The sequence below is a fragment of the Symphalangus syndactylus genome, chromosome 9, assembly GCF_028878055.3.
Source record: "Symphalangus syndactylus isolate Jambi chromosome 9, NHGRI_mSymSyn1-v2.1_pri, whole genome shotgun sequence".
Lineage (NCBI taxonomy): Eukaryota > Metazoa > Chordata > Mammalia > Primates > Hylobatidae > Symphalangus > Symphalangus syndactylus.
The window spans coordinates 74842635-74855172 of NC_072431.2; the positions used below are offsets into that span (position 1 = coordinate 74842635).

The following is a 12538-nucleotide window of genomic DNA, read 5'->3' on the forward strand; positions in this document are numbered from 1 at the left end:
CGACCTGTGGCCCAATGGCGACGGCGCGCGGGCACGCTGGGGGCGGGGCAGACGAGCCGACTTTTCCAGAAGACCCAGATAGTACCTCCCGGCCACGCCGCGCCGGCTCTGGGCTCTTAGCGTCGTTTCCTTTTCCTCCGCTGGAGCAGCTATGGCGGCGGTGAAGACCCTGAACCCCAAGGCCGAGGTGGCCCGAGCGCAGGCGGCGCTGGCGGTCAACATCAGCGCGGCGCGGGGTCTGCAGGACGTGCTAAGGACCAATCTGGGGCCCAAGGGCACCATGAAGATGTAAGGCGGGGCTGAACGGGAGGGCCGGGCGGGCACCGCGCGCCGCCGCGCACCTGGCGGGCCCAGGACCGCGGGCTGGATCCCGCCGCCTCGGGGCTCCGCAGCCGCCCTTCTCGGCGTCCTCCGGGGTCGGTCCTGTTCCTTGCTAAGCCCCACCGTCCCGGCCATTTCTTCCTGCGTCGATGCAGTTTCCGCGGAGAACAAAGCGGCTGTAGGCGCGGCGTTCCCCGCCCTCCGGGGCTTCCAGGCACCCTGAGGACTCGGCACAATCTCTGCGGGCACGGCGTGGGCACTACACCTGTTCTCCATTCTGCGGGAGATAACTAGCCCCACATCCCTGGCTCCCTAAAATCTGGGAAAAGCCCGTTTTCTAATGGGACTTTTAGTTATCGTTGAAAAAGTCATAGTCTGATTCATTTCTGTCCCTTAAACAGGCTCGTTTCTGGCGCTGGAGACATCAAACTTACTAAAGACGGCAACGTGCTGCTTCACGAAATGGTGAGAGGTGCTCTGGGCTAGGTCAGAAAGGTCTTGATTTTCCGTAGAATGTTTTCTCTGTAGAAAGATTTGCAGTGTCCATTTTTAAGGTAGGAGAACATTCAGAAGTTGCATGTAATCAGTGATAGTACTCAGTGCCTGGAGTCTGACAGCCCTGCCTTTGAATCCCTGCTTTTTTGCCATTCACAGTCTGGGCTAAAGGACTGTAATTGTATATTAAAGTTAATTATTTTAAAATTTGAAAAATTAAGAGAGGTTGACACAATCACATGGGCAAAAATGCATGAGGATTATTTTTCTTCTTCTTCTTTTTTTTTTTTTTTTAATTTTTATCAGACGAAGTCTCGCTCTGTCGACTAGCCTGGAGTCCAGTGGCACAATCTCAGCTCACTGCAACCTCTGCCTCCTGGGTTCAAGCGATTCTTCTGTCTCAGTCTCCCAAGTAGCTAGGACTATAGGCTCGCGCCACTACGCCGAGTTAATTTTTGTATTTTTAGTAGAGACAGGATTTCACCGTGTTGGCCAGGCTGGTCTTGAACGCCTGACTTCAGGTGATCCCCCCGCATCAGCCGCCCAAAGATTACCAGGCCTGTGCCCAGCCGGGTTTTCTCTTTTTAAAACAGCAGTTTCTCTGTTTTAAAACAGCAGGTCTCATCTTTATCTCCAACTGGAGGGGAGAGAAATCTGTCTCTTTGCAAGTCTTAGGGATGGAGAATATGAGATTATTGAGGGGAGTATGCGTTTTACTCATCCCTAAATTCCCAAAACTTAGCAGTTCAAATCCAAGAAAAGGAAATGATTTCCTGCTGATTTGAGTTCAGAATAATATGTAGGATTTTGCTAGTGGTATACCATGCCATCAACATTCAGATGAAATATCTTTAGTAAGGACTTGTTAACCTAGGAGGTGTAGTTTTTGTTTTTAGTGGGCTCACTGGTGGCCCGTGTTAGAAAAGTGGAGCCATAGTTAAACTTGACGTCAGAATTGTTTGGGGGCTGGGTGTGGTGGCTCATGCTTGTAGTCCCAGCACTTTGGAAGGCCGAGGTAGGTGGATCATTTGAGGCCAGGAGTTCACGACCAGCCCTGGCCAACATGGTTAAAACTCCGACTCAACTAAAAATACAAAAATTAGCCGGATGTGGTTCTGCATGCCTGTAGTCCTAGCTGCTTCGGAGGCTGAGGCAGGAGAATCGATCGCTTAAACCTGGGAGACTGAGGTTTCAGTGAGCCGAGATTGTGCCACTGCGCTCCAGCGTAGGTGACAGAGTAAGGCTTCTCCAAAACAAAACAAAACAAAAAATTATTTGGGTTTTAGTGTGTGAGAAATACAGCGTAAGTAGAGAGAAGCACATTGAACATTTACAATTTAAGAAATAATTCTATAAAATGGACACACACAACCACCACTGTAGCCAATAAATAAATTGTTGCTACCACCTCAGAAGTCTCCTCCCATTGGAACCTCTCTCCAGTCTCCAGAAGTCTGTTTTTCAATTTTCTTTGAAAAAATTACAAACCTACAAAAATAATTATAATGTGTGTGCCCTTTAGGAGATACCTGGCTTATTCTCACTAGAGCCCTACACTTGCCATAAAGAGGCAAGGATGTACAATTATGTTTTACTGTTAACTGGTAGCTCTGTCATCTTGAGTAAACTTTTACTGAGCCTCAAGCTTCCTCATCTGTAAAGTAGAGATAACCTGGGAAATAAATTACACATGGAAACGTTTCAATCATTGTAATTGCACGTGCATGATAGCTAATCGAAGTAATTTGTAGCCAAACATTTGGGTAGCTTTTTCAAGTAGATAGCACTGAAAGAGGCGCTTCCTGCATTTTGTTTGTGGTATATTTAGACTGCTTCATATTGTTTTAAGTGATTCATTGTTTTTCTACTTTCAGCAAATTCAACACCCAACAGCTTCCTTAATAGCAAAGGTAGCAACAGCCCAGGATGATATAACTGGTGATGGTACGACTTCCAATGTCCTAATCATTGGAGAGCTACTGAAACAGGCGGATCTCTACATTTCTGAAGTATGCACAACTCTTGTTTCTGTAATATTTTATTGTATATAGGAAGTGTCTGATATTTATACAAATTGATGTGTTGTTAATAGTAGCTGAGGCCATACAGTAGAATTAGGGGGCTTAAATCTGGGTCTTTATCCTGGTCTAAAACAAATTGTGCCCTTCGGCAGGTTATGGAACCTTTCTTGGCCTGAAAATAATTTTGTAATCAAGTTGCATGGCCTGTGTGATTTGTATTTGTCTTTAGATTGATAACTGAGATCTAAAAATGGAATGTTTAGGACTAGGCATATTTGTTAGGAAAAAGGCAACCAAAAGTTTATATTTGGCCCTGACTAGTTCCAAGATTAAAGCAAACCTCAGGGAATATGAATGTATTGTCAGAATTTCCTGGAAAAAGAGAGCAGACAGTCTTTATTAGTAAATGATGTGAGTTAGTTTGAGATTACCTATAGAAAAGATAGAACAGTCCAGGCGCGGTGGCTCACGCCCGTAATCCCAGCACTTTGAGAGGCCGAGATGGGCGGATCACCTGAGGTCGGGAGTTCAAGACCAGTCTGACCAACAGGGAGAAACCCTGTCTCTACTAAAAATACAAAAATCAGCCGGGTGTGGTGGTGCATGCCTGTAATCCCAGCTACTTGGGAGGCTGAGGCAGGAGAATTGCTTGAACCCAGGAGGCGGAGGTTGTGGTGAATCGAGATTGCGCCATTGTACTCTAGCCTGGACAACAAGTGCGAAACTCCGTCTCAAAAGAAAGAAAAAAGATAGAATAATGCTACCATCTGTGAGTTGTTGAGACACAGTGTTGGTTTTGAAATGATTCAGAGTGGTTTGCACAGTGAACACCCAAGTGTGCTTTATAGTTCCCTTGGCTTTGACCCTGTGCTAGAGCATTACCTGTTCTTCTCCTCTGCATTGAAAGGAATATTTGTCCTTTTAAATGTATTCAGAAAGCCAGCACATTATATTACCTCATGTTCAAAGGTATGGTGATCCAGAATACCCCTTCAAGAATTACCTGAACTTTATCGTGAACTATGGTTGCACCTAATTGAAGATGCAAGTGTTAATGTGTGTTTATTGTAGGGCCTTCATCCCAGAATAATCACTGAAGGATTTGAAGCTGCAAAGGAAAAGGCCCTTCAGTTTTTGGAAGAAGTCAAAGTAAGCAGAGAGATGGACAGGGAAACACTTATAGATGTGGCCAGAACATCTCTTCGTACTAAAGTTCATGCTGAACTTGCAGACGTCTTAACAGAGGTATGTATTAAATTTTGTCTGTGTCTGGTATAGTACACCTATATAGAAAATCTCTGATAGTAGAAACATGAGTATAATTACTAATTTCAATTACAGGGTGCTGTGTAGGTTCATTTTTGTGGCAATGATACCTAATCTGTGTCTCTAAAAACGAGGAAATTCAAATAATACCTAACCAGGTTATAAAAGTAAAATTGAAGCTTTCATTAAAAGGTTTATAAAGTGGAGATTTTTTTATTAGAAAGCTTCCAGTTACCAGTATTTTTAATAAAAACAGGAGGAATGTTAAAATGTTCAGGAATGTTAATGTTAATTAATGTTAATGTTTGGGAATTACAGATTGAGATTTCAGAAATGTAAATGACTTCAGCTGTTGCTGTTTACATATAATGTACTCTGCTCGTAGAAAAAGACTTAGTGTAGAATTGTAAAATGAAACTGTCTACTTTAGCCTTCTGAAAAACAACATGTTTCTGCTACAAATTGAATTTGCTTAATGGTTATGCTCCTCCAATTGCAGGCTGTAGTGGACTCCATTTTGGCCATTAAAAAACAAGATGAACCTATTGATCTCTTCATGATTGAGATCATGGAGATGAAACATAAATCTGAAACTGATACAAGGTAGGTGATAGAAGACAGTGAAATACTAATGGGCATGGTGGCTCACACTTGTAATCCCAGCACTTTGGGAGGCTGTGGCAGGCAAATCACCTCAGGTCAGGAGGTCCAGACCAGCCTGGCCAACATGGGGAAACCCCGTCTCTATTAAAATTACAAAAATTAGCCAGGCGTGGTGGTGGGCACCTGTAATCCCAGCTACTCGGGAGGCTGAGGCAGCAGAATCGCTTGAACCTGGGAGGTGGAGGTTGCAGTGAGCTGAGACCACACCATTGCACTCCAGCCTGGGTGACGAGCGAAACTCTGTCTCATTAAAAAAAAAAAAAAAAACTGTTTAGAAATTTAGGGGTGCTTTGTACAATATAGATAGTTGGCGTTTTTTTTTTTTTTTTGGAGATGGAGTCTGTCTCTGTCACCCAGGCTGGAGTGCAGTGGCGTGATCTCAGCTCACTGCAAGCTCCGTCTCCCGGGTTCCTGCCATTTTCCTGCCTCAGCCTCCCGAGTAGCTGGGACCACAGGCGCCCGCCCCTACGCCAGGCTAATTTTTGTATTTGTAGTAGAGACGGGGTTTCACCGTGTCAGCCAGGATATGTCGATCTCCTGACCTCGTGATCCGCCTGCCTCGGCCTCCCAAAGTGCTGGGATTACAGGCATGAGATGGCAATTTTAAAAGTATCTTTGGATATAAAATGTTGTATATTCACCTGAAGATATAAGTTGGATAAATTGCCAGGTGAATATTGTCTTTACTTTTAGTAATATTTTCTCCTGAAATAAGGTGAATGTTGTGTTTATGGTTAGAATGATTCTGAAAAGTGAACAACAGTCATTTGGCATTTATTGAATTGCTATATACAAAGCGTGAGAATTAGTAGAGGAATTGAAAAAAAATTTTTTTCAAAGACTTAGAAAACATGTTGTTTTCCCGTGTGTGTGTGTGTGTGTGTGTGTGTGTAAGGAATTGAGTCTCCCTATGTTGCCTGGGTGTGTGTGTGTGTAAGTAAGTAAGTAAGGAATTGAGTCTCCCTATGTTGCCTGGGCGGGTTTTAAATTCCTGCGATTAAGGTGTCCTCTCACTTTTGCCTCCCTAAGTACTGGGATTACAGGTGCTTGGTAGAAGGACGTCATCACAATTCGACAGCCTACCAGTGAGACTATCTCTGCAGACTTTTCTGTACAGCATAGGATCTTCAAGTAATTCAAGAACTAGGCTGGCCACGGTGGCTCATGCCTGTAATCCCAGCACTTTGGGAGGCCAAGGCGGGTGGATCACGAGGTCAGGAGATCGAAATCATCCTGGCTAACACGGTGAAACCCCGTCTCTACTAAAAATACAAAAAAATTAGCCGGGCATGGTGGTGGGCTCCTGTAGTCCCAGCTACTCGGGAGGCTGAGGCAGGAGAATGGTGTGAACCCAGGAGGTGGAGCTTGCAGTGAGCTAAGATGGCACCACTACACTCCAGCCTGGGCAACAGAGCGAGACTCCATCTCAAAAATAAAAAAAAAGAAAAATATGTGACTGCATGAAATATCAATACCTTCTCATTTCAGTGTTTAACATGTTAAACACCCATCTGAAAAACAATAACCATAATTTTGTGTGTGTTTGAACAGCTTAATCAGAGGGCTTGTTTTGGACCATGGAGCACGGCATCCTGATATGAAGAAAAGGGTGGAGGATGCATACATCCTCACTTGTAACGTGTCATTAGAGTATGAAAAAACGTAAGTTTATAGCCTCTTAACAGTGAAATGGAGAAGCTTCGTATTTTAGGCGAGTTACTTTTTTGTGAAACTTTGTTTCCCACTGTAAGGGCAATAATGCTCAGATTGGTTTGGGGGAGCTATAGGAAACAGTCTCTGAAGATGTATAAGGGGCAGGATTGGAGCTCAGTGAACTGTTAAATCTTAGGACTAATCCAGTTTCAGAAGCTACTTTCTTGATGTTTCCCTGCTTTCTGTAACTTTTTTTTTTTTTTCTTAATAGAGAAGTGAATTCTGGCTTTTTTTACAAGAGTGCAGAAGAGAGAGAAAAACTCGTGAAAGCTGAAAGAAAATTCATTGAAGATAGAGTTAAAAAAATAATAGAACTGAAAAGGAAAGTCTGTGGTGATTCAGATAAAGGATTTGTTGTTATTAATCAAAAGGTGAGAATGAAAACCCAATGTATAAACTAAATAGTATGTATCATCCTTTTCACTTTTAAGGTGAAAGATGTTGAAATTAATTTTTATTTTCGTTATAGGGAATTGACCCCTTTTCCTTAGATGCACTTTCAAAAGAAGGCATAGTCGCTCTGCGCAGAGCTAAAAGGAGAAATATGGAGAGGTATCCGAGTAATTTGACTTTTACTCATTTTGCAAGTGAATCGGGATTATTTCTTTTCCTTTATATTTTATTTTCGGGTTTTTCAACTGTATAGTTAATGGGCATTAACTATATTCACATTGTGCACCCCGTCAGCACCATCCATCTCTAGGACTTTTTTCATCATCACAAACTGAAACTGTATACCCATTAAATAGTTACTCCCCATTTCTCCCTCCCCCTTGCCCCTTGTAAACATTATTTTACTTTTTGTCTCTGAATTCAGTATACTTTCACCCAAAGAGCTCACCACCATAGAAAGCTTTTTTAAAAAATTTTTTAAATAATTTTTTGAGACAGTCTTGCGCTGTTTTGCAGTGGCATGATCTTGGTTCATTGCGACTTCCACTTCCTGGGTTCATAGGATTCTCAGCCTCCCAAGTAGCTGGGATTACGGGTGTCTGCCACCATGCCCACTGAATTGTTTTGTGTTTTTTTAGTAGAGATGGGGTTTTGCCATGTTAGCTAGGCTGGTCTCAAACTCCTGGCCTCAAGTGATCCACCCACCTCAACCTCCCAAAGTGTTGGGATTACAGGTGTGAGCCACCATGCTTGGATAATAAAGAGCTCTTGTCCACCTTTAGATTTTATTTGCTAACTTGCTGAGAGTGGTTTAAATGGAGGGTTAAGAGAAAAGACTAGTTTTTAGCTGGTTGATGGCAAATGGAAAGGCTTAGATTAAAGTACATTTTAAAATTTAATTATGTGTGTAATTCTGAAAAATTCCTTCCTAAAAATTACTGGTCTTATCTTTGAAATTCACTGGTAACATTGCTTATCCATCTCCCTTAAAATGCTATTTCAGGCTGACTCTTGCTTGTGGTGGGGTAGCCCTGAATTCTTTTGACGACCTAAGTCCTGACTGCTTGGGACATGCAGGACTTGTCTATGAGTATACATTGGTAAGTGTATTTTCTTCTTAAAGGTAATAGAACCTTTTAGCTCGTGAATTATTTTTGTTTGTTTGAGGTGGGGTCTCACCCCTGCCCGGGCTGGAGTGCAGTGGTGTGATCACAGTTCACTGCAGCCTCATCTTCCTGGGTTTAAGTGATCCCCCCGCCTCAGACTTTTGAGCAAATGGGACCACAGACGTATGTGCTACCATGACTGGCTAATTTTTTTGTTTTTCTTGGTAATTTTTGTAGAAACAGGTTCATAATTGTGTTGCCCAGGCTGGTCTTAAACTCCCGGGCTCAGGCTGTCCTTCACTCTCAGCCTCCCAAAGTGCTGAGATTACAGGCATGAGCCACTGTGCCTAGTTCATGAAGTCTTTAGCAGAAAAATTAATTGAAATTCAGGATCAGATTTTTGTTTATACACATTTTGAAGATTTATGTGTAGTAATGGGAAGCCATTGATGGGGAAAATCACATTTATATGTGATTTTTCAAAAGGAGATAATTTGCTTTAATGTGATCAAGTTTGTTCCTCATTAATATGCTGCTTGTCATTGTAAGTCCCTCTTCTCTCTTCACTCTGCACAAATCCTGTTTTTGAAAATTATATTTTTTCTACACATAGGGAGAAGAGAAGTTTACCTTTATTGAGAAATGTAACAACCCTCGTTCTGTCACATTATTGATCAAAGGACCAAATAAGCACACACTCACTCAGATCAAAGATGCAGTGAGGGATGGCTTGAGGGCTGTCAAAAATGCTATTGATGATGGTAAGATCCTCACCGTATTTCAATTCTTTTATATTTTGCTGGTCTGAAAGGCATGGCTGAATACTGTGTTGTTTTATCAGTAGGTTACACAGCCAGACACCATGCAAAAGCAGTCTTCCCTTTAGAATGACTGATGGCATGCTAAGGTTTTTCATAGCGTATCATTATTAAAGGTGAATACAAATAAATGAACTAATACTGATCTGTTGAAAGCTGCCAGTGGCTAGTGAAGCCATTCTGGTTGAACCATTCTCCTATTTGATATGTTAGTTGCTTGTATTTTGTCATAGTAAATTTGTAAGAAATTAATGGCTTTCATATGTATATTTTATTTGTTATTCATAATTAGTTCTGCAATTTTCTTAGCATTTTTCCTTTTCCCCCATCCAACAGGCTGTGTGGTTCCAGGTGCTGGTGCCGTGGAAGTGGCAATGGCAGAAGCCCTGATTAAACATAAGCCCAGTGTAAAGGGCAGGGCACAGCTTGGAGTCCAAGCATTTGCTGATGCATTGCTCATTATTCCCAAGGTGTGCACACTTTTAACAGTCAATCTTCCAAAAGATTCAGCTGATCAAACCTTTTTGATAATGTAGGCTTTATTCATAATGTGGATTTTGGATATGCAAGTTTGATCAGTTTTCTTCCTGACTCTAGAACAGGTATTCCTCATCATCCAGATGTATTTGGTTTCTCTGGGAGGCCTGAATAGCTGACGTTGCAGATGGCAGGAGATAACCTGTAGTTTAATATTTGCAGTATTAGGGGTTATACTTGAGTACAAACTTGCTTTTTGCTTTTGTTTTAAACTGATCCTCATTTTCTATTATATACTAATTTTGATGTATAATTTATGACTGGTGTATTGCTGCTGGATTTGGGGTAGATGAGAGAGTTGATCAGTAACTTGTGTCTGGTATTCTCTGGAGGGAACATAAATGTTCTGTCTTTATGCAATGAGTGTTTTTTTTTTTGAGACGGAGTTTGTTCTTGTTGCCCAGGCTGGAGTGCAGTGGTGTAATCTCAGCTCACTGCAGCCTCAGCCTCTCGAGTAGCTGGGATTACAGGCACCTGCCACCACACCCAGCTAGGTTTTTTTTTTTTTTGTATTTTTAGTAGAGATGGGGTTTCACCATGTTGGCCAGGCTGGTCTCAAACTCCTGACCTCAGGTGATCCACCTTCCACAGCCTCCCGAAGTGCTGGGATTACAGGCGTGAGCCACTGCACCAGGCCGAGATTTTCTTTTTCTTTTTTTTTTAACTATCGGTTATTAGTTCCTGTTTTCTCAAGAATTAAATTTGTTTACTTTAGGTTCTTGCTCAGAACTCTGGTTTTGACCTTCAGGAAACATTAGTTAAAATTCAAGCAGAACATTCAGAATCAGGTCAGCTTGTGGGTGTGGACCTGAACACAGGTAAGACAATGCAACTGTTGTAGAGGGAAAACTAGATGTAATACGTGTGAGTTGAAGCCAGGAAAGATTCAAAATGTTTTGCTTTGCAATTTGACACCAGTACTATTAGGGAACTCTGGGTTCTAAAATGGGATAAAATAGGATATTAATAAAACATGGAATGACTAGGTATAATTAAGGGACTAGAGTAGACATGAGTAATTTGGGGATACAATTTTGGAGATGTTGAGTGGTGGTAGATGGTTCAGATTAATGTTGAAGGATTTTCATACTGCATTTGCCTCACTCAGTTTTTAATCAAGTACTATGATAAGAAAATAGATGTGGTGATTATATTCATGGGTGAAAACCAGCTAAAGATAGCAAATAATGCCAGAAAAGGGGATCTAGAAATCTAGTGAAATGGTGACAGCCCTGATCTTAGGTTCCTGTAACAAAACAACACAAATTAAGTACAAAGTAGGAGATAACAGGTACATCCATGTAGTATGTGCAAGACCTATTGTTGTGAACGTTATTATTTAATAGAAAAGGTTTCTGCAATGAGGGAAATGATCAGTCCATTTTAGCCAGATTATAGTTGAAGTGCTATACTTCAGTATGAGTAAACAGAAATATATCCAGAAGAAGAGAGAGGTGTTCAGGACTTCTAAGTCAGACACTCATCAAATATTGTAGACGGGGGTCATGGTTTAGAGTAGAAAATTGGGCTAACAGAGAAGCTTTGAATTCTCATAGTTAATACTGGAGGAAATGAGTCATCAGTGATAAGCAAAGCTGCACACAATATTATTGGTTCTTACTGATTGAACTTATTTTAAGATTTGGTTGCCTTTTAGGTGAGCCAATGGTAGCAGCAGAAGTAGGCGTATGGGATAACTATTGTGTAAAGAAACAGCTTCTTCACTCCTGGTAAGTTTGGGAAAATGAAAACTAAACTGTTAGAGAATCATACTTTTTTCATTTGGTGTTCTCTGTTTAGTTGCTCCTTTCTCCCCGTAAATAATGTAATCAGCTGAAAGTATGGAAGCTGAACTAGCCCTCTGATGTGTAGAGGGGAAGGGGGAAATTTAATTGGATGTAATGTGTGCAGCTTGGTTGGAAGTGGGAAGTTGAGTCGAATTAGGGCTCCTAATCATCAGCCATCTTATTTTTGTTCCCCTTTCAGCACTGTGATTGCCACCAACATTCTCTTGGTTGATGAGATCATGCGAGCTGGAATGTCTTCTCTGAAAGGTTGAATTGAAGCTTCCTCTGGATCTGAATCTTGAAGACTGCAAAGTGATCCTGAGGAATACAGCTGTGGAATTTTCGTCTAAGCTTCCAATAATTTTCAAAGGAATTTTCCCATATGAAAAAAGGAGAGAACGCTGGCATCTGTTGAAATTCGAAAGTTCTGAAATTACAGTATTTTTAAAAATTGCACTGAAGTGTATACACATAAAGCAGGTCTTATCCAGTGAACAGGATGTTTTGCTTTAGCAGCAGTGACATAAAATTCCATGTTAGATAAGCATATGTTACTTACCTTGTTATTAAATATTTCTTGAAAAGCAAATTTTAATGGTTTAATTTTATGTGGACGTATGTTAAATTATCCAACAGTACCCTATTGTTAAAGCATTTGGTTTTAAAATTTTTATGCTAATATAAATGCTTAAGTAATTTAAAATATTGAAAGCATCCCTGTTGGTATAAATTTCTCAGTAAATGCATTGGATCAGTTGGACTTTGAACGCTTTTGAAATGGCTTTGCTAAAATGCTCCCGCCACAAAGTTGTAGGAAATGGGAAGAGGAGTAAACTAGAGGCAGGGGAGTTGAGAGAGCTGCAAGTGTAAAGGGCAAAAACAGGCAGAGGTAAAAAGATGATGGAAGGTGTGGTGACTAAGGGCTACGGTTGTTAGGTGAAATTTGAGATTGTAGGCCAACTATTTTCAAGCTTCTGAACTTATGCAAAATATTCATCCCAAAATCTCTAGTGTCATATTTTTCTCACCCAAATTACTACGTTTCCACGAGATTATTTATATATAGTTGGTCTATCTCTGCAGTCCTTGAAGGTGAAGTTGTGTGTTACTAGGCTGTGTTTTGGGGTGTCAGCAGTGGCCTGAAGTGAGTTGTGCAATAAATGTTAAGTTGAAACCTCCTTTCTGGTCTTGCAATGGTATGACGCACAAAAGCAATCTTAAGGGGAATGTACACTGTCCAAAGGTTCAGAAAAGCAGTGAAGGGGCCTCTGGAACGGCGGGGACCCTCAACAACGTGGTATTCCTTAATTCCCTGGGCGGCCCTGAAGGTGGTGTGGCCAGTCCTCTGCCTCGTTCCGTCAGTTTCCTCCTGCTGAACTGTTGGGTGCAGGGCAGGTGGTGGAACAGCCTGCGCATGT

General features: G+C 41.6%; 1 protein-coding gene and 2 non-coding genes across 5 annotated transcripts; all 3 read left to right on the forward strand.

Annotated features, from left to right (window-relative positions):
- The first annotated feature begins 33 nt into the window (after positions 1–33).
- Positions 34–12298, forward strand: CCT6A (chaperonin containing TCP1 subunit 6A). 3 transcript variants are annotated; one of them, XM_055293056.2, is made up of 14 exons: positions 34–288; positions 723–786; positions 2691–2825; positions 3909–4082; positions 4603–4706; positions 6318–6428; positions 6691–6850; positions 6949–7031; positions 7876–7972; positions 8592–8739; positions 9133–9266; positions 10049–10151; positions 10991–11063; positions 11320–12298. In XM_055293056.2, exons 1-14 carry the CDS (start codon positions 152–154, stop codon positions 11390–11392), a joined length of 1596 nt encoding a protein of 531 aa, XP_055149031.1. In that variant the 5' UTR covers positions 34–151; the 3' UTR covers positions 11393–12298. The 3 variants fall into 3 exon arrangements, with proteins under 3 accessions (XP_055149031.1, XP_055149033.1, XP_055149032.1); XM_055293058.1 differs by lacking the exon at positions 2691–2825 and having other exon boundaries at positions 67–288; XM_055293057.2 differs by lacking the exon at positions 6318–6428 and having other exon boundaries at positions 71–288.
- On the forward strand, positions 3654–3787 carry LOC129490901 (small nucleolar RNA SNORA22). The gene has a single exon (XR_008660372.1). It is a non-coding gene; the product is annotated as a small nucleolar RNA SNORA22 (small nucleolar RNA).
- LOC129490895 (small nucleolar RNA SNORA15) lies at positions 8790–8924 on the forward strand. Its single transcript, XR_008660368.1, has one exon. It is a non-coding gene; the product is annotated as a small nucleolar RNA SNORA15 (small nucleolar RNA).
- Positions 12299–12538: the final 240 nt, after the last annotated feature.